Raw genomic sequence first — 23,892 nt, forward strand, 5'->3', positions numbered from 1 at the left:
TTTAACTTTGAATAGGAGAGCCCTATATCAGGACTGAAAATGCAGTTGTGCTGGACAACTCTTTCTGCAGTGTTTCCTCAGGGATTCAAGAACAGTCATAAAAAATAACAGCCAAAGCTGTTAAAGGACAAGGAGTGTAATTAGAAGAGACTTAAGAATGCTGAAAATGATTTGATGAAATAAAAATCACTCACATGTGCTCCTGCCTTATGTCTCCTGAATTTAACATTCTTTTGAACTTTATTTATATGAGAGAGGATTTCAGGCTTTGGGGGTGCTTGCAAAAACTTTGGGAGACTGGAAAAGACCAGTAGCTTACTTTTCAAAATTGGGTAAGGTAAGCTCTGGATGTCTGAGAACAGTGGCAGCTGCTGTGTTGCTAAGAAGTACAAGAATTGGCCTTGGGAGAGAAAATTACTGCTTATGTATCACATACTGTCACAGTACTGCTAGAGCAGAAAGGATACTATTGGTTATCCCCAAACAGAAAGATGCAATACCAAGCAATACTGCTCAACGAGAGGGTGAAAAAAAATTGATTTGATGGATGGACCGCTTGCTGAATAAGCAATTGGCTGGATGATAACGCTCAGAGTTGCAGTTAATGGTTCAAGTGGAGATTAGTAATAAGTGACATTCCTCAGAGATCAGTGCTGGGACTGGTGTTATTTAACATCTTTGTAGGGAACATGGGATTGAGTGCACCCTCAGTAGTTTGCAGTTGACACGTTAGAGGGAAGGGGTGCTATCAAGAGGGACCTGGATAGGCTTGAGAGTTGCGCCCATACCAAGCTCATAGAGTTCAACAAGGCCAAGTGCAAAAATTCATTCTTTTGACAGATGGTTTATTCCTTGGCTAGGAATAAATGATCTAGAGAAGGCCATTTGCTTTATTTCTGTGCAGGGCATAAGGTGAGTAATTTCCATAAAATTAAGCACAGTGAGTCTTCACATCTTCTATTTATATTCAATTATTTTTAATATATGCCTACTTAATACTTAGGTCATACATACCTACTACATATTCACAGGATTATACTAGTACAAGGTCACACAAACATAATTGAGTCCTCTGTGCCTGTGTGGGGGTCTTTGGTGGTCATTTGGGGAGGTGTCCCACTACTCACTGCATCCCTGTTTGGGCACAGGCTTTCCCAATACACCTGGTCTCCAATGATTGGTCTCTGTTTTGGACTTGTGCCTGTAGTTCAGGGATGTTGCTCTTCTTATAAAAGTCTCGTGGGCAGAAAGGATGTTTATCATAGATAAGCAGTACATCTGGAAGTCATAAGCAGAACTAGAACTTTGAGTAAGCACCTTATTAGGCAAAAAAAAAAAAAAAAAAAGGCATATAATTGTGAGAAAAACTTGAAATGATTTTTTGAAAACTGGAACTCTTGTGGAAAAAAAATTGTGATTGCAGTGGAGGATGTCCTGCAAGCAGGAGTGCCTGCTGTTAGAAAAATGAGCCCTTATATTTTCTAGTTCCAATGCTGAGTCCCTCCCCTGCTGCCAGGTTTACATTCTTCACGTGCACATCCCCTGAATAGTTGACAAAGTCCATTTCTCTTTGTTTCTCTAAGTAAGCAGAATCCACAAAACAGTCCCAAGCCTTAATCTGTCTCCTGCTGCATGTCTTCCAGATCTGTTTGTTTCTTCTTATGCAGTTCTGGATGCAGATGTATGTCTTACAACCTTTACCTTTGGTAGCCCACCCTTCCCCCAGCTACCAAGGGAGGAGAGTACACAAATTAACACACCAGCTGTTCTCCTCTTATCTCTCAAGAATGCGCATACTGCATCCTTTAACCACAGACAGGAACTTATCTCGTATCAAGCCCGAGGTGCATCCCTTTGGTACAGCATTCTGATGCAAAAACAGCTCATCTCGCACACAGTTCTGAGACGCCAACTTGAATGTAATCTGGAACCAAACTAGAATACTGCAGAGGTGCAGGAAGATGGTGCCTCTCTTGGGTTCGAATGGACACGGAAATGGCCGACTTACTGGTTCCCTCACTTGAGTGTATGAGTTAAGAAAATGGTGATGCAGCTGATTGCCATCGCATCAGCCTTTGTACACACGTGGTTTTCTTTCGATTTTCCAGTGTACTTATAAGCTCCTAGGAACTTTCAAAATAAGAAGGAGGAATCAGGGAAGATTAAAAACTTAGCTAATGCTGTATTAGGGAATTCTTAACCTACCCGAACTCCCACGCACTTCACTTAGAGAAAATACTCTACTCTAAATGTTAAATGCAGGGAGAAAGGGAAGGCAGTCACTCTGTGTGCGAGATGGGGGCTTTCACGCTCTTTCAGGCACGGCCGCGGCCGTTTGAGGCGGAGCAGCCCGCGGCGGGACTACAGCTCCCATCGTGCCCGGCCGCAGGGAGCCGCCGCCATTTCGCCGTTCCCCCTTAACCGTTGAGCTCGGTCGGCTCCCTGTGCCCCGCCGTCGCTATGAGCCGCCTCAGCGGCGGTTGGGATGGCGCCAGCGGGGAAGCTCGGCTCCTCCTGGACCTGTGAGTGCCGCCCCGACGCCTCCCCCAGCTGCCCCACGGCCCCTCTCCGCGGTGCCCCCGGCGCTGAGCGCTGCCCTGAGGATGGGCCGGCTGCCCTCCGCTGGGGGAGCGGGACGGGAAGGGGCCGGCAGGCTTCGGGTCGGGGTCGCGGAGTGTGTTTGGCTGGCAGTTGGACAGGGCAGGCGGTTGGGTTCGGCTGAGCTCAGCGGCAGCAGGGTGGGCGACGGGTGTGATGGGTGGCAGGGTGGGTGACAGGGCTTGTCAAGGGCCATCTGGCTGGAGTGACAGACGGGTGACCGGGTTTGGCAGGTGGGGAGCTGCATGGCTTCTGACGGGTCTGCAGGCAGAGGGGTGGTGAAGGTTCCCTGGTTGCTGCTGGGCCCAGTGAGTCTGCTGGAGGGTGTTTTGCTTGGCTCTGTCGTGCTGTCACGGTCCTTTGCGCTTGTGAGGGAGGTGGAGACGGTAAGGATAAAACATCGGTTTGACAGGTGAAAAAAAAAAGCTGTTGGACAGCGCAGTTCATTTTAGCCTTATTCCTTTAAAGCAGATAAGACTGTAATTGCCACGTGTTGGGAAAATTTCTGCTCCACTTGGCTGGCTCAGTTATCTTTATCCCAAAAAGAGTCAGGGGAGTTTTTAGCTTTCTTTATTAAAATAAATGGGGAGACCACTGGGAGCATTTCCTGGTAGGATCTCTCAACTCATCAGAGGTCACAGACTCTTTTTTTACCTCTGTCTCCAGACTCTGTAGAGAGCCCTCCTCTCTGTCTTGTCCCATTGGCTAAGCTACTTGGGGTTTGCATTCTCAGTTTGCCTAGCACATGCTCATCCCCCCAGCAGGTACCACCCTTTGTTTCTTTTGTTTATACATACTTTATAATCTAGAGTCAGAGTTTGTTGTTTTGCTCAACTAAAGCTGTCTTTGTATCCTGCTTGACAAAATCCATCCCTCTTTGTCCTGTCAAGCAAACAAGATTTACAAGCTGGTGCTAAGCTAGCATCTCCTGCTGTATATCTGCAAGATAAGTTTGTTTATCAAGTTCTTCTTCACAGCCTTTATTCATCAGCCTTATCTTATTTTGCAATGACATCTTACCCTTTCTTCTTTCATCTCATATGGTTTAGCTGGTAAATATATATATTTTTTTTCATATAAGATGCAATAATAGTGAAAGCATAAATGATTAATTATCGAAGCATCAAATCACAAGTGTCCTCTGAAAACAGGCAGGTTTTGAAAATGGTGCAATTCTTCTTAAGGTCAGGCTGGACAGGGCTCTGAGCAACCTGATCTGTATGTGGGTGTCCCTGTTCCTTGCAGGAGGACTTGGACTGGATGACCTTTAAAGGTCCCTTTCCAACCCAAGCAATTGAGTGTTTCTGTGATCTTAATATTTTTTTTCTCCCAAGAGAAATTTTAAAACTCAGCAGCAAGAAACAGTTAAAAGTAACTGAGAGATTCAGCATAACTCATGTTGATTTCCATTTCCCTACGCTGTTGTTGAAGTATTTTCTCCATATTGAAGTAATTAGTTGGTCTGGAATGGCACGTACCTATTCACACATGGCTGGGGTAGTCCCCTCATAGTAAAACAAACAAACAAAAAAACAAAAAAAACACAACAAAGTTTGTATTTTGATTTTAGATACTATTATTTCTATGTACTACAGTATATGATTACAGTTTGCCTCTATCAGTCTAGCTTGATTTGCAGAGTCAGACTCTATGACCAGAGTTAGGTTATAAAGCAGGCATGTTTATTCAATGAGATGCATATCGTTGGGTGCAGGGGGGATAGTTCCTCCTAACACACACACCAACAAGCAAGAATGGTACAAATTTGTATAGCAAACATATGCATATTCCAAACATGTCCTGGAATTTAGTTGCATATTCATTAATTTTCCAGAAACTCATTTGCATGCTGCTTCTCCCCTTGACGCATGCGTAGTTCATAGCGGGGGTCTTCTTCTGGTGGTCATGGGGATGAAGTTAATCTCTTTGAGTTTAGCCTAGTTTTGTGTTCAACTATCAGAAATAAACTGGCTCTTGCTGACAATGCCTCAGCGCTTCCTCCTGATGTTTACATTCTTTCCATTCAGTTTACCACAGCACTCTGTCCCTTATCCTGTTCTCTCCAAATTCCTTCTTAGCTTGCACCCTAATACAATAGCTAATCAATAACCTGTCATTCCTTAATTCAAGCTTGCCAGGAACATTCCTTTACTCTGACCAAAATGTAGATGTCATGTCAAATAAGTACAAGTCTTATGGGCAGCAGCTGAAGGAGCCTCTGAACAGCTGAAGGGATTATTTAGCCTGGAAAAGAGAAGGCTCATCGCTCCCTACAACGACCTGAAAAGAGTTTGTGGTGAGGTGGGGATTGAGCTTTTCTCCCACTTAACAGCAGCAAAATGAGAGATAATGGCCTTAAGTTGCCCCAGGGGAGGTTCAGGTTGGATGTTAGGAAACATTTCTTCTCAGAAGGAGTGGTGATGCCCAGGGAAGTGGTGGAGTCACTGTCCCTGGAGGTGTTCAAGAACTGTGCGGATGTGGCACTGAGGGACGTGGTTAGCAGGCATGGTAGGAATGGGTTGCTGGTTGGACTACATGATCTTGGAGGTCTTTTCCAGCCTCAATGATTCTATTATTGTATAATTCTAAATACTTAGCCCCTAACAGAAGTGTGTGCACTTTCGTGACAAAGAAAGGCTCACCCATTCTTTCATGTATCTCAGTAGAATGCCATCCCGAGAGAAGGGATGATGATACTGTAGGTGCATACACAGGCCGGTGCAAAGGTGCAGAAAGGCTGTCTGGCTTATCCTAGCCCAAAGTAGGGTGCCCCTTCACATTAATCAGCATGCTGCACAGATCTATCAGTGATGAGGGTCACCAGTGTGGTTTTGAGTGCTTTGATAAGATTATCTGGGAAGCAAACAACCTTTTATCATACCTGCTGACAGGCAAAGAATTATCACATTTAGAAAAAGGAAGGGATGAAGATGGTGTAACCTGCATGTGCTGAGTGGGAGAGCTCTCTATTATAATTCATCAGCGGAGTTCATCCAACAGACAGCATGGTGCTCTCACACATCTCCATAGGGATCAGTTAAAGGCAGTCCACGTGTGCTGAGGCAGTGGTGGTGCATACTGGCAGATGGATCTTTACAGCTGCAGCATGTGGTTAAACTCTAGATTCTGCTTGAAATCACTGCCTCCTCGTTACAGTGTCTTCTGAAGTGACCCACTACAGATGTTCTTACTCCATTTTAATCTTGTTTTGCATGATTAATCTCTTAAATTTATGGATTATGCTGCCTGCTTGTGTTCTCCTAGTTAGTTATATATCAGGCCTAGTAAATTCTCCACATCTATTGTGGAGCTTAATACTCTTAACAGTTTTTACTTCCAATTGGATATTAATCTTAATGCTATTTTATTAGTAATATTGCAGCAATCTTATCCATTATACCAGTAGGATTAATACTTTACATTCATAATTACACTTTAAAACACCCCAGATGTGTATTATTTTAGCGCACTGTTTTGTATCTCACTCTAATCAGGTGACGGCCATCTATGCTTTAAGCTTGTTACTTAGGCCCTGGTGTTGAACTAGCAGAACTTGCAGCAGAAACTGAAAATTAAAACAAATCTGTGTATGTGCAGCACACCGTTAATAAGGGCATTGCTTTTAAGATCTTTAAACCTGAATATGCATTTATGCAGGTGTTTCTGCTGCTGCTTCCTGCTTGTTGCCCTTTGCTCCCACCCCAAAATGCATTTAGCACTCTGGAGTTCAGTCCTCTTTTGCATGAGAGGATCATATAAGAAACATTTAGAAACTTTTTTTTTTTTTTTTTTTTTTTTCCTCAAGTTACATTGTACATTCTGTATTAGTTTCTGTTTTCTGAAGTTTACTATTCCCAAGGTGAGAAATGACCAACTTACACAGATGATGCAGTTTAAAGACTGGCACATTGAGGTAAGCCTGTGGTTGGTTTACGTATTATGTTTGGTTGCAGACTAACTGCATGGGAGTTTCAGGGGCTGCCAAGGAAGCATTTAGCAGAGAGGTGGAGGCAGCTGGGGCAGGTAACAGCTTTAGTTGTGCTGAGGCTCTCAGAGCCCTGGCAGATGTTTTAAGATCATTTGTTCATGCCCAGACATGCTCAGAACCAAGACAGTTTCTACAATCAAAAGTAAGGCTCTTAGAGCAACAAAAGCCAAATAACACATTTTCAGGTGTTCTAATTAAAATAGTCACCACATTGTAAAGAACTGTTCTGCTCGTGCAGTTGGGAATTGCTTAGATTTGATCATTCCCTGTGTTGTTCGTAGACAGCATTAACAGATGGCCAGCACATTGCAGGTCAGCAATGACTTCCCCCAGATTGTCAGTGTGTTTGAAAGCTGAGGCCTTAAGGAAGGTATCAGAACATTTGCAGATGGCTGCATCTGCATGTACAAAAACTGAGTGCTGAAATAGAGCTTCAGTTTCAAAACAGAGCTCCCTTGTGTGGTCTTGCTGTGAATATATGTTACCTAATCTTAAATAATGCAGGAAAATGTCTCTAATTGAGTTGCTTGTCTGTCTTAGCTTCCTTTCTTCTGGTTCTTTTCTTCAGATGTGCCCGAGCTCTAACATCTGTTCTGCTTTTCTTTTACGTGTGACATAACTTTGTGTAAGCTGTACCTTGATGTAAGCTGGATTGCTTGTAAAATAATTAGTTATCAAGATCTATGAAGATAGGGAATGTAGTTCAGGTAGCTACAGTCAGTAGATGATAGAACTTGCAGTTCAGGGCACTCCACTGCTTGCATGTGCTCATATTAAGTAACAGGACATGGTGGGGAGATATCCTTCCCCACTTTTGGTTTTGCTCTAGTGTAATGCTTTTTAAAGTCTTGTAATTTCCTGGAAGACAAAGCGTTACCTTTTGTCTCTGGATATGGGTTAGATTCATGCTAACTTATTGCCTTCTTTTACCTAGGGACTTAAATTTCATCGTAATCTTTCCCTTCAGAGACAAAGTTGCTTCTTTAAGGACTAGCTGTCTCTAAGTGTGCCAGTGAGTGTTGATGTTCTGAAGGTCAGTCTGCTCAAGGTGCTTAGAAGGCATTCCCAAAAATTGCTTCTGGTGTTTCAGTGAGCCTGTGATTTTAACAACCTGAAGTTGGAAAAGTGAAGATACTTCCTGGTTCACACAAATACTTGAGCCCTGTGTTTCTCTGAGATTAGTATACAGTGTTTTAGCAAAGCACTACTTCCTGATAGAAGCCTTATGTAAGTTGGTTTTCAGTAGCTGGCAAGGGGAAGAGGATACTCAGAACAAAGAAACAGTTTTGGACCTCTGATACAAAAGGTACACAGAGGGCAGGATCGTGGCACGTACAGAAAACGTGGGTGCAACGGTACACGTTGGTGTTACTGTTAGTTCAGAATCTCTGGCCTGGTGTGTAGGATCATCAGGCTGTTTTCTTCATGTTGACAAATGTTTTGAAGAATGAGAAGGAAGGAGAAGGAGGCCTAAATATTGCTGTTAAAAAGAATGTCTATTTTGACTCAAACCAACTGATGTTTCTGATTGCGATAGGATTTCGGCCAGTTGTTCCTGTGAGACCCTTACTTCTCAGCCCAGGGCAGCTGAGTTTCCAAGATAACTGTTGCTGATGAGACTATTTGAATGCCTTGTGGCAGTATGGAACAGCTGGACCCAATGAGGTTTGGAGGCAGCTGTGCTGCCTCCATCTTTTGGTTTGATTATTCTGTTTCTAATACATAATGCCTTTTTTGACCGTGTAACTTTCCTATATTTCAGGTGCGTTCAGTATTTGACAAAGAACCTTTCCAGATACACTGCAGATATCAAGACGTTGCCACCTAACATTAAGGATAAACTAATTAAATTAATGAGTAGACAAGGCCAAATAACAGATTCAAACATCAGTGAGGTAAGAACCCATTAAGAACTTCTATTTGTGGTAGTTAAGTTCATCTGTAAGGATGAACTAAACTGTAACTCCTTATGTGTGACAACAGGTAAATTCAGGGCTGCTTAAACTGTCCCTATCTTCACTTTTTTCTTGTTCTTTTCCCTACACTTTGTAATGGTAATAGTGTTAAAAATAATACAGCTTATACAAAATACAGTTGCATGGGTAAGTAAATGAAAAACGCTTTCCAGTCAGTAACAATTTACTTCTCTTTAATCAGCTGACAAACATAATCTCTTTTCAGTACTGCAAAGTAGGCTGTTTTAAACTAGTTATGCTAGAGATTGTAGTGTGTTTCAAGAAGCCAGTGCAAAATTTGTTAAAAGATTTCAGGAACTTGTTAAGTTTCTGTCACACTCTTGACATTAAGATTCATTTTCATTCTTTGAAATATGATTGTGCTAGAGCTGAAAATTGATGGTTCAACTTCTCTAATCGCTTTTGCTCATCGGCAAATTACTTTTCTTTGGCTGTAAATTGAGAAGCACATCTGTTTTGGTATCTATCCATTGTTATCTTGTTTGGCTTCAAAGGGAAGTGTGAGAATTGAGGAGAGCTAAAGTCTGACCTTGGTGAAGGAGGAGATGAATGACTCCCTGTTTGTAGCTGTTTTGACCTGCAGCTCCCAAGAGACACAGTATCAGTTCCACAGAGCTGAAACAGTGAAACTAAGTGTGGAGGAGAATTAGAAGGACTGTGGGAAAACCTTCAAACAAACCTTTTTATCTTCTGTATGCATCATTTTTAATTGTAAAAAATAAGAAGTTCTCAAGTGTTCTTTATGTCATTTTGGTGAGTTTGTGTTGACACAATTTGATTTGGGCTGTTTTCACTAAGTAATCCTTTCTAAGCATCATGAGAGATGCATATAATTATAACTGTATGACTGTACGTATAAATACTCAAAGACATTAAGATATCTTTAGTCTGAGAAGAAACTAGGGAGTTGAATTATATTTTTTTCTCTGGCTCCTTGTGAAATCTCATCTGTCTTTGTTCAGCAGTTGGTCACTGCCTTTTCTTGAAGCTGTTTTTTCACTTGAGTATTTCATTTTGGTTATTTTTCTCATGTGTTTCTTTTCTCTGTTCCTGCGCTTTCCCATAATCACTTTCCTTGAGCATGATTTATCTTAGCTTTCTTTCCTAACAGTTTCCAGGTTTACTTTTAATTCATTTGCACTTTTCTATAAATGGTAACCACCTTTATGATTCTGAATTTATACTGTTTCTCCATGCTGTTCAGCATTCATGTTTTTTCATCTTGCAGATATGCTTTTTGTTCAGCACAGCAAAACCACCTTAAATAGTTCAGCTCTTCTTATTGTTCCTTGCTTGCATAACCAAATATTTTATGCTCTGAACATTTGCAAAATCTCAATTCTTCCATATGGGTAAGGAATTTTCTGTCTTTGCTACTGCTTCCCTCTTGCTCTTTTCTTTTATAGTCTCAACAGATCTGTTCTCTCAGATTTTTCCAGGCTGTGATGATTCATTGGTTTTTGTGCCTGTTTATTCCTTGCTGTTGTCCAGTATTTTGTTTACAGTTTTATCTTCTTGTAGTTGAAATTCTGTTTGCTTGCATTTATCCATTAGCTTTTATTCATCTCATTGTGCTCTTGCCCGGACTTGTTCTACCGTCCTTTTTTTCCTTACTCTGCTTTTTGCTTGGAGCAGCTTTATATGAGATGTAAACTCCTTACTGCAGCTCAATTTTACCATAAAGATATACAAAGCACTTCAGCATTTGTTCATAGGACGTAAGGCTGTACTTTAATCTCCTGTATTGTGCATCCAAACAATATTTATCTTAATTCCACCTCTTTGAGACAAATTAGATTTTAATATCTGTATTCAATGAAAATGAATCTGTGAATAGCAACAGAAAGCAAACCTTTAAGTAATAACTAAATGTGTGAAAAATTGTTAGCTAGGGAAACTTCATACTCCAGCTACTTTAAATAGCATTATAGTAATGTGGCTTCTTGTTTAGAATTCTCTACATCTAATAGTTCTTTTTCCCATTTTATGGTTCTGATGTCTGACAAAGTTTTTCAAAACCAGCAGTTTGCTCTCTTTTGTGGTGATCTGGGCAATTTGAAATTGAGGAAGAAACTCGATAGCCAGGGAAAGCATCCTCAATAAATGTTGATCACTATGACTTCAAGCATGTCAACTCTGGGTTTGATATTAGTTCATGAGATACGAATTCAGAAATATGATTGAAATAGAAATTGAATGTGACTCTTGTGAAAACTATTTGTGAGTGTGTTATAGGACGTGTTGGAGGTTTTATGGCATAAACAGATGCGTTTGAGGCTTCTAGTATTTAGGGGAAAATACAATCAAAGCTGCCTTCTGTTTACCACTTTGGAAAAAGGTTGCAATTATGATCTGCTAGAAGTTCTTGCTTCTTTTCAGAAGGCTTGTTTGACTTCATTAGTAAAGATTTTAGCATCATGTGTATTTGAACAACATAAGAACAGTGTAGCTTTGTGAGTTAAAAGGAGGAGTGAGAAGCTGAAGGGGGTAATATAAGGTAATGATCTAACATTTGCTTATTGATCAGAACACATAGTGACACAAGGTCTGGGAAGAGGAGGACTGCAAATAATATTTAGTAAAAAGTGATGAGAGTCACCAAAAATGAAATGAAAGGTAAGATATGTGGTTATTACTACAATCTGAGGCCTTCCATCACTTTGGGTCTAAGTTTAATAAACGCACTTTGGGAGAAAGGAAGACCTGTGGTCTTGTGGGATTTCAAGAGCCTCTTTAATGAGGATTTGGTACCTCTGCGTGTGTGTGGGTGAGAAAAATACTCTTGGGCAAAATATTTTTTTAAGTCTCAGCTTAAATCTGCTTAAGGCATTAAATTTGTTTATACTATGTGTTTACACTTCAGCTTTCTGCCATACAATTTCTAGTAAGTCCGAGAATATTATCCTTGGTAAACATACTGACATACTGGTATTAACAACTGTGGCATCCACTGTTGAAACAGTAGTGTTAATGTGCTCCTACTCTAGATTTATCACAGAAATGCAACATTTGTACTGTGGCAGGTGAAGTGTTGTGGCAGATTTAACATGTTCTCTTTATGGATTTTAATTGTCAGGACTGACAACGCCATCCTCTAGTGGGTATTTTAAAAAGTTCTATTTGATATCTAATATTACTAGTATTTTGGATTAAAATCTGCAGTTCTGTGACATAGCAGGTTTTTGTTACAGGTATTGCATCCTGCTGTAGAGTCTTTAGACCTCCGAGAATGTGATATTTCAGATAATGCATTATTGCAGCTTTATAACTGCAAGCAATTGAAAAAAATCAACTTAAACTCCTGCAAAGAAAACAGATTGGGAATCACTTCAGAAGGTATGTTATCTGTGTATAGATAACTGGCATCTTGTTTCTGTTTTATTTTTCTTTTAGATTGGAGTAAATTGCAAAAATATCTAGGGTAACTCCTCTTGCTTTAAAAAGTCCCCAGTGCCACACCAATACTAATTGAAAGTAACTTCAGTGGTGTAAATTATAGGCCTGGAACAATGATCATCTTATGAAAGGAGCTATCAGGTTACTGATATGCTGGTGTTCTGATAATTCTGTGGTTCATTTGATGATATTTTTCACTTCATTTTGTTCTTCAGTAAATCAGTTTGTAGCATTTCCTCTTACTTGAAAGATTTAGCTTACTTTAGGATTTGGTATTTCAAGTATTATTCTTAACCTGCAATATCAAGTTGTGTCGGGAGCTATCGGCTTGTAAGAATTAAGTTTGCTAAGTTTTATTTTCCACAACCTTTGTTCTGTCTTTTCATTATGCTTATTTCTTTGCTCCATCATTAGCTCATCCATACTGAAAACTGAGGCTAAATATTCATTTGGAGTTACTATATATCTTACTTCAGATCAGCCTTGTCTGTATTTTCTTAGCACTGCATATTGACATGCTTATTTTTCAGTGAAATGTTTTTAGTTGATTGTATTTACATGTTTTCAATGTTCCTGCATTATTGTGCTTTTTGATCACTGGGACCTATTGCCTTGTTGCCTGGTGTTCACTGGACCATCAGCAGGACCTAGTACTGTCATCTCTCTGCTCTGCTCACACAACTCAGTGCCATGGGGCTGCAGCCTGTTGTGAGGGCGCTGCGCTGCCTTCTGTTCTATCTAACCTACGCTCATGGCTTGCATTCACTTACAGAGCAGCCCTGATCTTGCTGCCCCTTGACTTAAATACTTTAATCCTCTGCACAATCTTCTTGCTAATTGTAGTGCCACACCAAGCATTGTTCTTAATTGGACTTATCTCTTTTTTTGTCTTCCTGTCCACTGATAATCCTGTAGGCAGTACTAAACCTTTGTGTAGCTGAATTTAACAAGTGTGTATATGAAGGCCTGGTGTGAAAGTGGAGAGGACTGGAGTAAATTACTGCAATTGTTCTGCTGTTCAAAGGGGTTTTGGTGCTTGTTTTTGGTCATTCCTCTTCCTTCATCACTTGGGCAGACTGTTTAAGTAAGACCACTTTTCTGATGAATGTTCCCCAGTGTTCAAACATTCCAGCATGTGTATTCCTTCAGGAGCCAGCAAGCTGTTGCTGCAATTTCTCCGAGTTAGTGCTTCTTTCTGCCTGCCACCAGCATAATATAGTTGACTGTAATTTCTCCCAGTCAAGATTTTGTAGTTTTGTTTATCTCAGCTTGACTCTCCTATCCACTGGAGTTGTTTTCTTCCTAGATCTACATTTAAAACCCTAACTTATCATGCTATTTTCTGGATTTGCTCTGGTTGTCAGTACTTCTTAGCAAGGACTTCCAATGCATATAGACCAGCAAAAATATTTCACAGAATATCCAAAAATATCTAAATATCTATCCTTATTATTCTACATTATCTTTAAAATTACCCTTCTCACTCAGTTTCTCTAATGTCAGCCTATCACCTATCCTATTTCCTTTCTCCTCCAGAGCAGCTCTCTCCACTACCATCCTCACTGTTGCAGGATGCTGTTCCATCTTCTGTTTCTGCAAGTTTCACATGCTTGTTTTCCAGCACAGCATAATGTTCATTAACTTGATTTTTTTCTCATCCCCTGTCTTTTCTCTCATTTGACTGCATGATGGCATTTTTCCATTAATCACATTGGACCTATTGTCCATGTAGCCATGTTGACAAATGACTGTAATACTTCAGTTTATATGAATGGACATTGTTACACCAAAACTATGATGCAGCTACAACACCATTTCCAGAGGTATCTCAAGCCATTGTTTGCTCTTTTTTTTTTTCACTCATTCACTGACTTGATATCTTTATATAGATAACATCCTTCAGGTATTCCATTTACATTATGGAAGGGAATTCAGCATTTAGAAATCTTTATCAGCTCTGGCATTCTTCAGCAGTACCATTTATCAGGTCTCTGCTCTTGTTAGCTGATGTCAATTTATTTTTCTTATCCTTCAATTAGCAAAACAAAACAAAGACCACAAAATGATTTTCATGTACAGTATCTTGCTGACATGGCATGTAATGAAAGTTGAGCAGTCAGTGACCACCAGAGGACAGCACGGAGATTTCAGTGGGGTGATTATGTTACAGTGACTGATTTTTATTTTTATTTTTTTAATTATTCTGTTTCTTTGACAGGTGTCATAGCCTTGGCTTTATCCTGCCCTTATTTGCGTGAAGCATCTTTTAAAAGGTGCTGCAATATAAGTGACAGTGGAGTTCTTGCTCTTGCGCTCAATTGCCAGTTCTTACAAATACTGAACTTGGGCAGCTGCTCAGGCATCATGGATGCATCTCTGCAGGCGCTAGGAGAAAACTGTAAATTTCTTCACAGTGTGGACTTTTCATCTACTCAGGTAACTATGATGGCAGTAGGTTATAACTGACTTTTGTTGTTTATTTAGTTATTTATTCAAGATTGGCTTGATAATCTTTATTAAACGTGATAAACAATATCTTTTTAGATCAATTCCTAATAAGGCTTAAGACCATGGTTCATTTCCACTTTTCTCTTCGTAAGGAAGAAGACTCACACTGAACATAATCACTCACCACTAAAGTCAGCTGAATGCTATATCTCATTATCTCCAAAATTCCTTCTTAAGGAAAAGAATGTTTTTGCATCCTGGCTGTGATACATAAGGGTTAAGTTTGTTAGTCAAATCGAAACTCAATGGTGCTTTCTTGGGTGTCTGGGAATGTAAATAATGTTGTAAATGATGGAATCTAAGAAGTTGCAGGCCCAGGGCACATAAGTTGCTAGAAAATAACCAAAGAATAATGGAAAAGACTACTGACTTTCACCCCCACAACCATCAGGAGGCTGGAAAATGAACCCCCCAGCAAAACACCTATGACCACAGCAACAACCTGTGTGGCTGCTGGAACGTATGCAGGAGATAAGAATTGTATCAATGCAAGAATTGCTGGAATGTCTGCAGGAGATGAGAACTGTATAAGTACAGAGCCAATCCTTTGTTCAAATCGCGACCCTGGTGGAGCGTACGCTCCCCTCGGCTGCCCAGCGCTGTTTTGCTCACTTTACCGCCTTGCTTAATTAAATAAAGCTATCCCGTTATCAAACTGGACTCTGTCTGGTTTTGTCATGGGAATCTATAACACTGGCAATCAGAAAAATACACATTTTGGTATTATAGCATGCATTGAGGACTAAAGATACATTTATTAAAATCCACGTACTGTTGGAGACTTCAGTGTCTTTATGTAGTGTAATCATTTTCTTCAAGTTATAAAATACTTCATAAAAAGAAAGTACAACCTTGGACACGTTAGTATGTTCTTTCAGGTAAGACAAACCAACCTGAATAGTAGTAATATATATTGTTCAACTATGTATGCCCATGCTGTAAGCAAAGAGTCCGTAATTAGTTCTAGTTCAAAAGTCATTGTGTTTTCTGAATGGCTTTATCAGAGTTATGTTATGGAGTCAATGGGGAAAGAATGATATGAAAAATGTAGGAAAGAACAGATAAGAGGATTTAGCAGCAGTTGCTATTTAGCATAAGGAGGAGCAAATTGGCTACAACAACACTACTAGAACAGGCTTTATAATTATGGTTAGATAATGAAATGGATGAAAGGAATTTTTGAGATAATGAAGTGTAGCATTCGGTTGACTGTGCTGGTGAGTGATTACTTTATGCTCAGCATGAGTCCTACACAGAGCATTCATAATGAAGCATCAGATATGGAAAACATGGGACAGATTTGTATTTTAGGTGCTGTTGTTCTCCTTGAAGCTTTTCCTGAAGTAGGGCATTAGAAGTCATTTTATTTTTTCCTGTGGTAATTTTTATTACTATCGTTGAACCCTGTTTCTTCAAGCTTATTTAATGATTTTCAGTTCCCTTTCCTATTTCCCCTCTTCCTGTTCATGAAATAGGTGAGAAACACACTTAAAATTTCCAGTCAGGCAAATATCTTAATGATAGCAGCAAGTTTATTCATTATTGCAGTAATGGATGCACACCTCCCTACTGGCAAGGGAGAAATTGCATGCCTAGTTAGTAAAATTGATTCTGTTTTATACCCTGGACCTGACACAGGTAATATTTCTCCTGGTGCCCATTGGTTGAGTGTCTCAGGCTCACAGTCTTCCCAATGCTGTTGCTATGGTACATCTCTACATAAGGACTGTTACCAAATTGTTGTCTTTAGGTATGCTTTGTATGTTTTGAAATATTGGAGATATTTCAAAGTTAGCACATCCGTTCTGCTTTGTACATTGATAGGAGGGCAGTATTTCAAAGTTAGTGCATCCGTACTGTCCTGTGCTAGGCTCTCCCCACCCTGCGTGCTTTTGTTATCTTAGGCTGTCTCAATCCTACCCTGTTCTCAACTTCACTCTATCCATCAGCTTTTTTTATATATCAATAACATATACAACTGTTTCACAGGAAGGTTGTAAGTTCAGTAAAGGCCTACGCTGCATACAGAAAATACCGCAAACTTCTGCTGCAAAAACACAATCTACCTCTTACAATAAGTTTCCTGGTATGTGTTTTAATTGGGATGAACTCCTCCTGAATAAGTAGATGTTTGAACACCTTTTGTTCCTTCCTGAGTATCGGTCTTGTGGTGATAAAACACTAGAATTCTGAATTTCATTTGACTAAAATATGTGGAAACATAGTAAGTGTCAATTAAAGTCTTAACATCTTTCTCTGTGACATTGCTAGTTACACATAAGCAGACTAAAGGAGAGAAACTGTTAGTGGGTTATGCCTGTAGAGATTGCAAGACCTAACCACATCCTTATGTTTGAGTGCCAGAATGAATAATAAAAATGAAGTGAAAGTGGCAAACGTGCATGACAGAGTAAAACAGTGAGAAATCTGGAAATAGGTGAGTGGGCAAAGGAGGGCACACAGCCTGCTGCAGAAACAAGGAGACAGATGTAAGATAGGCTGCAAAGGGGCAAATGGCTCAGAGCATCAACACTTTTAGAAATAATCTCATGTGGTGACTGTGGAGAGATGAAATACAGGAAGTGGAAGACAAAGACTGATACAAATAACAAGAAATGGGGTGGACAAAACAAGGGAAGAAATGAGTAAGAAGAAGGTGTAATTCTGCGTCCACTGCATACACAGAGTATATAAATGGAAGCTTGGCCTGGAAAAGCTCTGCTATGCTGGCATAGAGCTGTGTAAGAAAACTACTTATGTTTAGGTGTCATTATGCTTGCATTATCATTCTGAGGAGTTAGGTTTTATACTTAAATTCTGTGCCTACTGCACTACTTCTAGTCTGTCCTAAATCCCAGTAGTGTTAACAGGTAGGAACATGGGCTCTAGAGTCCCAGTCCCTACACAAATTAAGTAGTACATTTCCTCTGTAATCTTCAATAATTCAGTATATGGCAAATAATTGTAGGAAGAATCTTTCTGAAAGGGCTGTGCAAACTTCTGTGCAGGGCGGTTTAGTTTTCTGCAAAATGTGTTGGCAAGAGCAGGAGTGTTGCTGGTTAGGTATTCTGTCTGTGCAGATACTTCTCACCTAGGATAGGGTTGGGTTGTTTCTATGTTTAACTGCTGATACCCAAGTAACCTAAGCCTTTGCTACATGTATAGGAGTTTGATGACTGATCTATACCAAGAGCCCGATGTATTTGTGGCTTGATATTAACCATAGATGGTTAATCTTCAATATGAGAGTATATTTCGTGATGAGAACTGACAGATGTAGTATTACAGGTAGTGCAAATGGATACTCAGTAGAGTATGAAACAATACTGCAATACTGCTGCTGTAGTGTAGCAGTTCTTAAGGCAAGGAAGGGAGGAGGCTTGTTTTAATAAAAGCTGGTCTGGTGCTTAATATATTCACAATCATAGAGTTCAGATGTTTTGTGGAGTTGTTAAGGCACCAACCGGAAAATCTGGTCCAGGTTTCTTTTGATGACATGGAGGAGAAGAGGCACAGCTATCAAATCTTAACTCAGTTTGTTCTTAGGTTGGTGACCATGTACTGGTTTTAGATGTACCATCTTAGATCCTTTAGGAAATTACAGTGATTAATCTCTCTGCTTTTGTCCTACATAAGGAATTTATTAGAATGTATTTGTTTACTGCCCTTTGTCTCCTGGTCTGGCTGTCTTGAGAAACTAAACGTGCTGTCATCTTGATAACTTGCTGAGCAAGGCACTGCCATTCGTATTGCCCTTTGTGTATTTTCACACTGAGTCATTAATTCTTCATTTGCACTGATATGATCCTTTCTACTTCAGTTCTGTACAGTCAATTTGCAATAGGTGGCCAGTAGCCAAGAAGACAATTTGTGCAATGGAAATACTCAAATCTTTAAACAGAAATGGAGCTTGTGGTATCTGAATTCCAGCTGTCAGATTGGGCTGAGTCTCTCTATGTGTGTTTGGTGACTGCAGTAATACAAGGCCAATTGGAAATGAGGAGGAATTTTAATGAATTTAGTTCCCAGAAGTGAACGTTTAAATTGTTCTTACTTGCCTTTCTGAGGAAAGCCCTTTGTGTCTTTCTTTTTCTCTTGCAGATAATCATTGCTTTGTGGTTTTCAATAGCCAATCAGATAAAACCTTTCAGTGCAAGTGTGTGATGAGTGCTGAAAGACTGCTCGTTTGAGGGAATTTTGTGCTAATTAGCTGGTTTGCTTCCATGTGAGTGAAAGTAGGACTACAGATAAAAGGCTGCTGTGATTACTCTTTTTTTCTTTTTTTTTTTTTTTCCTACCCAAGGTACTTCCTTCGTGAACGTTTCCAGCAGGGAACATTTTCAGCAGTCATGAAAACAGCAGGAAAATTAGTTCATGTAGAGCAGAAGTGCTTTAAGGCTTATAAATTAAAAATGCTGTACCCTGACCGTAGTGGTGCACCCACTGTTAAATGAGCCCACAAAGCCAAAGATACAGCAGTTCCACAGCTAGGCTGAATCGCATATGTAGTATGATGCAAGTATGTAATGGATGGGGAAAAAATATACTTGGATAGTTTTCTCTGCAAACCTAGTTTGGAAGAAAATACATTTCTTTTAGATGTATTAAGTGACTGCAGGGAGAGTATAAACTAATATGAGAAGTCTTTCCCAAATAGTTATGTTTGAAAAATTGAGCTTTAATCCAATGTGTTAATAAGTGTTTTTTTTTTCTAGGTAACAGATGATGGTGTTATAGCACTAGTGAATGGAATGTGTTCAAAGAATTTAAAGGTAAACTATCAAATCTAATAACAAATTAATTACAGAAGGATATAGACTGAGCAGTAGTGTGAATTTTATTTCTTTGTTGTGCTGTGTTTAATAACATGTTCTTATGCTTTTAGTTTTCTTTAAAACCATACATTTAAATGCTTTTGTATTTAGGTGGATTTTTGTTGCCAGTTTTAATAAGGCAAGATTTTATATCTTTACGTGGACTGACATAACTTAAAAACAAAACTTGTGTTCTATCAGTATACAGAACTAGAAAAGCTTAGGTCTGGTTTACAAGCAGTGACAAAAATAAAGGAAAATGTGGTGTTATTTGTTAGTCTCTTCTTCAGTCTCTCTTCCTTATCTGTGTCCTGATCCTTTTACATCTGCTTCATGTCATGAAAGTAAATTGCAAAATTTATAGGCAGTGGTCCAGTGTCAGGCACGTGGTGAAATAAGTAGTGCCTTAAAGTAATCAAACTAGCAAGTAGTGAGATCGTGAAATCTTTTTACTTCAGGAGGCGTTCAGATTCCACACTTCACTTACTCACTATAATGAACTAAGAACATGCACACATCCATCAGCTTTTGTATATCTTGCTTCAGTGAATACAGTTCTTGTTTTCTGTGTCGTCATTCTGTTCAAGATTACATTTATTGCAAAAGCTCCCTTTCATTTACGTGCTCTTTCAAGATCCTTGGAGCTCATCATTTGGAAAGAGACTTCACAATAAAACAGTGCTTTGTTGGGGTGCCTGAAAAATATATTTCTAGATTCTATTTTCATTAGCTCTGAAGTTTTATTCTCAGCGTTTCTTCTCATATATTGTGTTTATTGACACAGAAAGTAGTCTGGAGAGCACTGATTTTAACAGGAACAGCAGAATTTTGATAGTAACCTGTCAAAGCCAAATGGAAACTACCAGGAAGAAAGCAGTCATTCTGTCCTCCAGGAAAACAAACTGGTAGGAGAATGTGTGATAGGAAAACCGTTGGGACTCAAACTCTGTAGAATCTCACAGAAAAGTTTTTTCAGGTGTCTTGAATGATATATGCATTTAGAGGAAAGCTACATTTATGGTTTTAGATTTTTTTTTGGTGTCAAAACTAAAAAAAGCTGTCTTAATTTTTTTCCTGAGAGTGTTTTGCTAGTCTGTACATAACCACATAAGGGATCTATGCAGTGAGAAACAGTAGGTCATAACTTCTTCTGGGTGAGGAATCTCTGAAATCACTGGGAAAACAAAAGCTTTACCTCCAAAATTGAGAGTGCTCTGGTAGGCTTTTTTTTTCAATATATTATTATTACTGTTTTCTTAACACAGGAGATCCATATGGAACGCTGTGTTAATCTGACTGATGTTGCTGTGGAAGCAGTCCTCACCTGTTGTCCAAAGATACACATTGTTCTGTTCCATGGATGCCCATTGATAACAGGTGGGTCAAGTCAGGCTGTCTCTTGATTTTCTAAACACATGACAAATTTTCCCATTCTTGCTTGTCTGTCGATTAATAAATATTCTATATGAAACTAGATTTTTTTGTTTTTTTTACTTTCTTATGAAAGCAGTCTAGAACAAAGTCCTACAAAGTCAGAAAAATATGAGGTGATCAGTGTTACACAGTGATAAATATGCTTAAGAGAGTTGAATTACATCTGCTGTAGGAATTCTAACTTTGCTTTTACTGAGTCTTACATGGTTGAAATGATTGTTTTTAAACTTTGTATTAATGCAACAGGTACATATTTATTGAAACTGATACCAAGAGTAAGACACTTAACCACAGATTGTATGATTCTATGAACCAGTTATGAATAATCAAGATGTAATGGTATCAGTGTGGCCCCAGTTTCAGTCTTCTGTGGAGAGTAATGGGGTAAATTTTTTTGAAGGAAATGAACTATTGTCTTTGGATTCAGAAAAATTTGCTCATGCAAAAGAATATAAAGTGCCTAACAGCATGAGAAGTGCTTTGTTAAGGCCAAAAGTGGCCTTCGTTGTTGCATGTTGTGTTTTATTTCCCTCTATAACTGAGTTTCTATTCTGAAAAATTTAACTATGAGGTTGTTATGAAGTTATTTTTAAAATAGAAATTTAGTCTTATAGGGAGAGTGAAGTACTTTTTTGTGAGTACAGATCAGGACAAGATGTTAGAACAGTGGTGATCTATGTCCTTTCTGTGTTTATTTTCTATGTGCATTAAAAAGTGGAGCATAAATGCAGATAATTTATTTTGTTAACCTGATTCTAAACAGCACCTATATATTATTCTGAAGGAATAACAGTATCTTTTTCTTTTGTAGACCGTTCACGAGATGTTTTAGAGCAGCTCATCATCTCAAACAAAATCAAGCAAGTGACATGGACCGTTTACTGACTATTTTTTGTCTGCTTATGTATGAGTGTAAAGTTTACAGTTAGGAGAGCTGTTTCAGGAAACAAGCACCTCTAATAAACAGCTGGTGACTTCTGTACCTGCAGATTGCTTCTCTGCTTCTTCCCACCAGAGGTCCCCATTGCCATTCCAGTCTTTGAGTGTGAGTCCGAGTTTCCCTAGCATCTCTGCTTAGAGCCCTGTCTGTCTTTGCAGCTCTGATCATGATTCGTTAAAAGGAAAGTTAAATTACAGTCAGCATTACACTATCATCTCTCAGCCTCCTTGAACAATCAGATGTAGCCGTTATTAAGCATGTTTTAGCATCTTAGCTACCTACACAGACCTGGTCTTACTAAGTCCCTGCTCTGAGTTTTTAATCTGAGAGGATAATTGTAGCTAGTTTGTCTGGAGGAAAAACTGTACGTACCTTTCTTTTGATGTTATTGATGTTACAGGTTTCTGTCTTTATTTACCATCAGTATTTACAGGAGTCTTACGCATCCAAAAGTACAGTCTGATCATGCAAAGGCAGAAGATCTTTGGAATTATTGTAGTGTTCAACAAATCTCAGAATAGTGCTGATGACTGATGAAATAATCTTACATGATACTCATTTGCTCTGGCTTTTTCCTATTGCAAAATCATTGGAGAGAACAAAGCATTGGTCTCTATAAGCATAGCTGAGAGTGAAGTAAGACCACATTTAGCATTGGAGTACATGAATCTCAAGACAGTATAGTTCAACAGAGTTTGTATTCTGGTTTATACGGTTTATTATATCTCCAGTGGCCTCTAGAAGATGAAAATGTCTGTTTATGTATAGTTTGACTGTAGTCATTTTAAAAAATTGCAAGTGTAGAACTGATTATGTGACAGAGCTGTGGTTTCATCATAATTACAAATCATGTTCACTGGCTTTGTTGAAGTAGTAGACCTTACAGTGAGACCTGTATGATTTCTGCATTACACTTCTAAAAATGCTAGTAACTTCAGCAGTGCAGAGAGCAGACAGCACACTGTGTTGATACTCCACGTTTGGAAGTAGCAGGATTTAGCTGGGCAGATCTTACATGGATCTGATAACTTTAAAAAATAACTGAGTTTAGACAATAGAAAGGAGTGTTTATTTTATAATTTAATGCTTGTTATAGCTCATGCTAATTTTAAATGTTGTAGAAAGAGAAGAGTCTTCTACTAACCTATTTAAAGTACAGATCAAATGGCATGGAAGATAATATCCTTTAACAATACTGGATGCATTACAATATCTGACAACGATCTCTGCTCCTCTCTTGATTATATGGCTTATGGAAGAGCAAGTTCCATTTAGAAAACTTGTTCATGTGTAAGTGAAAACATAATTTTAAAACTCGGGATCATAAATCTCTAATTCTTTTTGCATGAAGTAATTGATCTGTTGTGTCTGATTTCAGGAAAGGTGCCACAAAAAGAGGTGGCACTGTTAGCTACCAGAAGTGGGAAGAGGCTCCAGGAGCCTCCTGCCCAAATCAAGGCCAGCTCTGAGCTCAGCCAGTTTACTCAGGGCTTTCTCTGACCAAATCTTTCAAGTGCTATATTCAAAAAGAAAATTATAAATGGAAATACATAAAGCAGCCTAAGATGGAAGACCACTGAGGCCTGTAACAGCAAAGGACACTTATAGTGCTAGCCCTTTGCTAATGTAACTCTGGATTTGTCACATTAAAGGCAAATGCAGCTTACCACTGTCCTTAAATGTGCATGCAGATTTAATGTTCTTCTGCAGTCTCTTCTAAATGTGTGACTTAGTGCTGTACCTCACTTTGTGCTTTAAAAAAAAAAAAAAACAGTACATCAGTGTGATGAGTAATACTGCATTCTTAGGCTTAAAATTTTGAGTCTCAATAAATCCTTCACTTCCAGAGCTTAAGACTGCTCTTTGATAGGTTTGTTACTAGCATCCTTCTACTGGAATCGTTTTTGATTCAGGTTGAGTCACAGTCATTTTAATAAATGCTTAAGAGTGCAGGAGTGAAGCTGGAACGAACGTCGTGTATGCGCTTACCAGTTCATATTTGATATTGTACCTGTGTGTTACTGTTGTAGATTCTTGGGTGAGCACAGCTGAATATTTGTATATTGCTTTGAATATTAAAGCCAGTAAGTCTTCTGTTTGGATGTTTCTGAAAACGTGTTAAGATACATTTTTATGACATATGAATGTCATATTTGTATGTGTTCACTTCCTGCTTTGTAAGCATCTCTCTTTCTGAGTGCCACACACTTTTTCATAGTTATAAGCTTCTACCACATC

General features: G+C 39.1%; 1 protein-coding gene across 5 annotated transcripts; it reads left to right on the plus strand.

Moving 5' to 3' along the window:
- The first annotated feature begins 1,359 nt into the window (after positions 1 to 1,359).
- AMN1 (antagonist of mitotic exit network 1 homolog) lies at positions 1,360 to 23,799 on the plus strand. 5 transcript variants are annotated; one of them, XM_090144750.1, is made up of 8 exons: positions 1,360 to 2,522; positions 3,265 to 3,362; positions 8,349 to 8,481; positions 11,754 to 11,898; positions 14,177 to 14,394; positions 19,182 to 19,238; positions 20,546 to 20,657; positions 21,526 to 23,799. In XM_090144750.1, the coding sequence occupies exons 3-8, from the start codon at positions 8,440 to 8,442 to the stop codon at positions 21,597 to 21,599; spliced, it is 648 nt and encodes a 215-aa protein (XP_090000876.1). In that variant the 5' UTR covers positions 1,360 to 2,522; positions 3,265 to 3,362; positions 8,349 to 8,439; the 3' UTR covers positions 21,600 to 23,799. The 5 variants fall into 5 exon arrangements, with proteins under 5 accessions (XP_090000876.1, XP_090000869.1, XP_031445689.1 ...); XM_090144743.1 differs by lacking the exon at positions 3,265 to 3,362 and adding an exon at positions 6,404 to 6,511; XM_031589829.2 differs by lacking the exon at positions 3,265 to 3,362 and having other exon boundaries at positions 1,369 to 2,522; positions 21,526 to 21,702.
- Positions 23,800 to 23,892: the final 93 nt, after the last annotated feature.

This window comes from Phasianus colchicus, chromosome 1, assembly GCF_987193195.1.
Source record: "Phasianus colchicus chromosome 1, bPhaCol1.hap1.1, whole genome shotgun sequence".
Lineage (NCBI taxonomy): Eukaryota > Metazoa > Chordata > Aves > Galliformes > Phasianidae > Phasianus > Phasianus colchicus.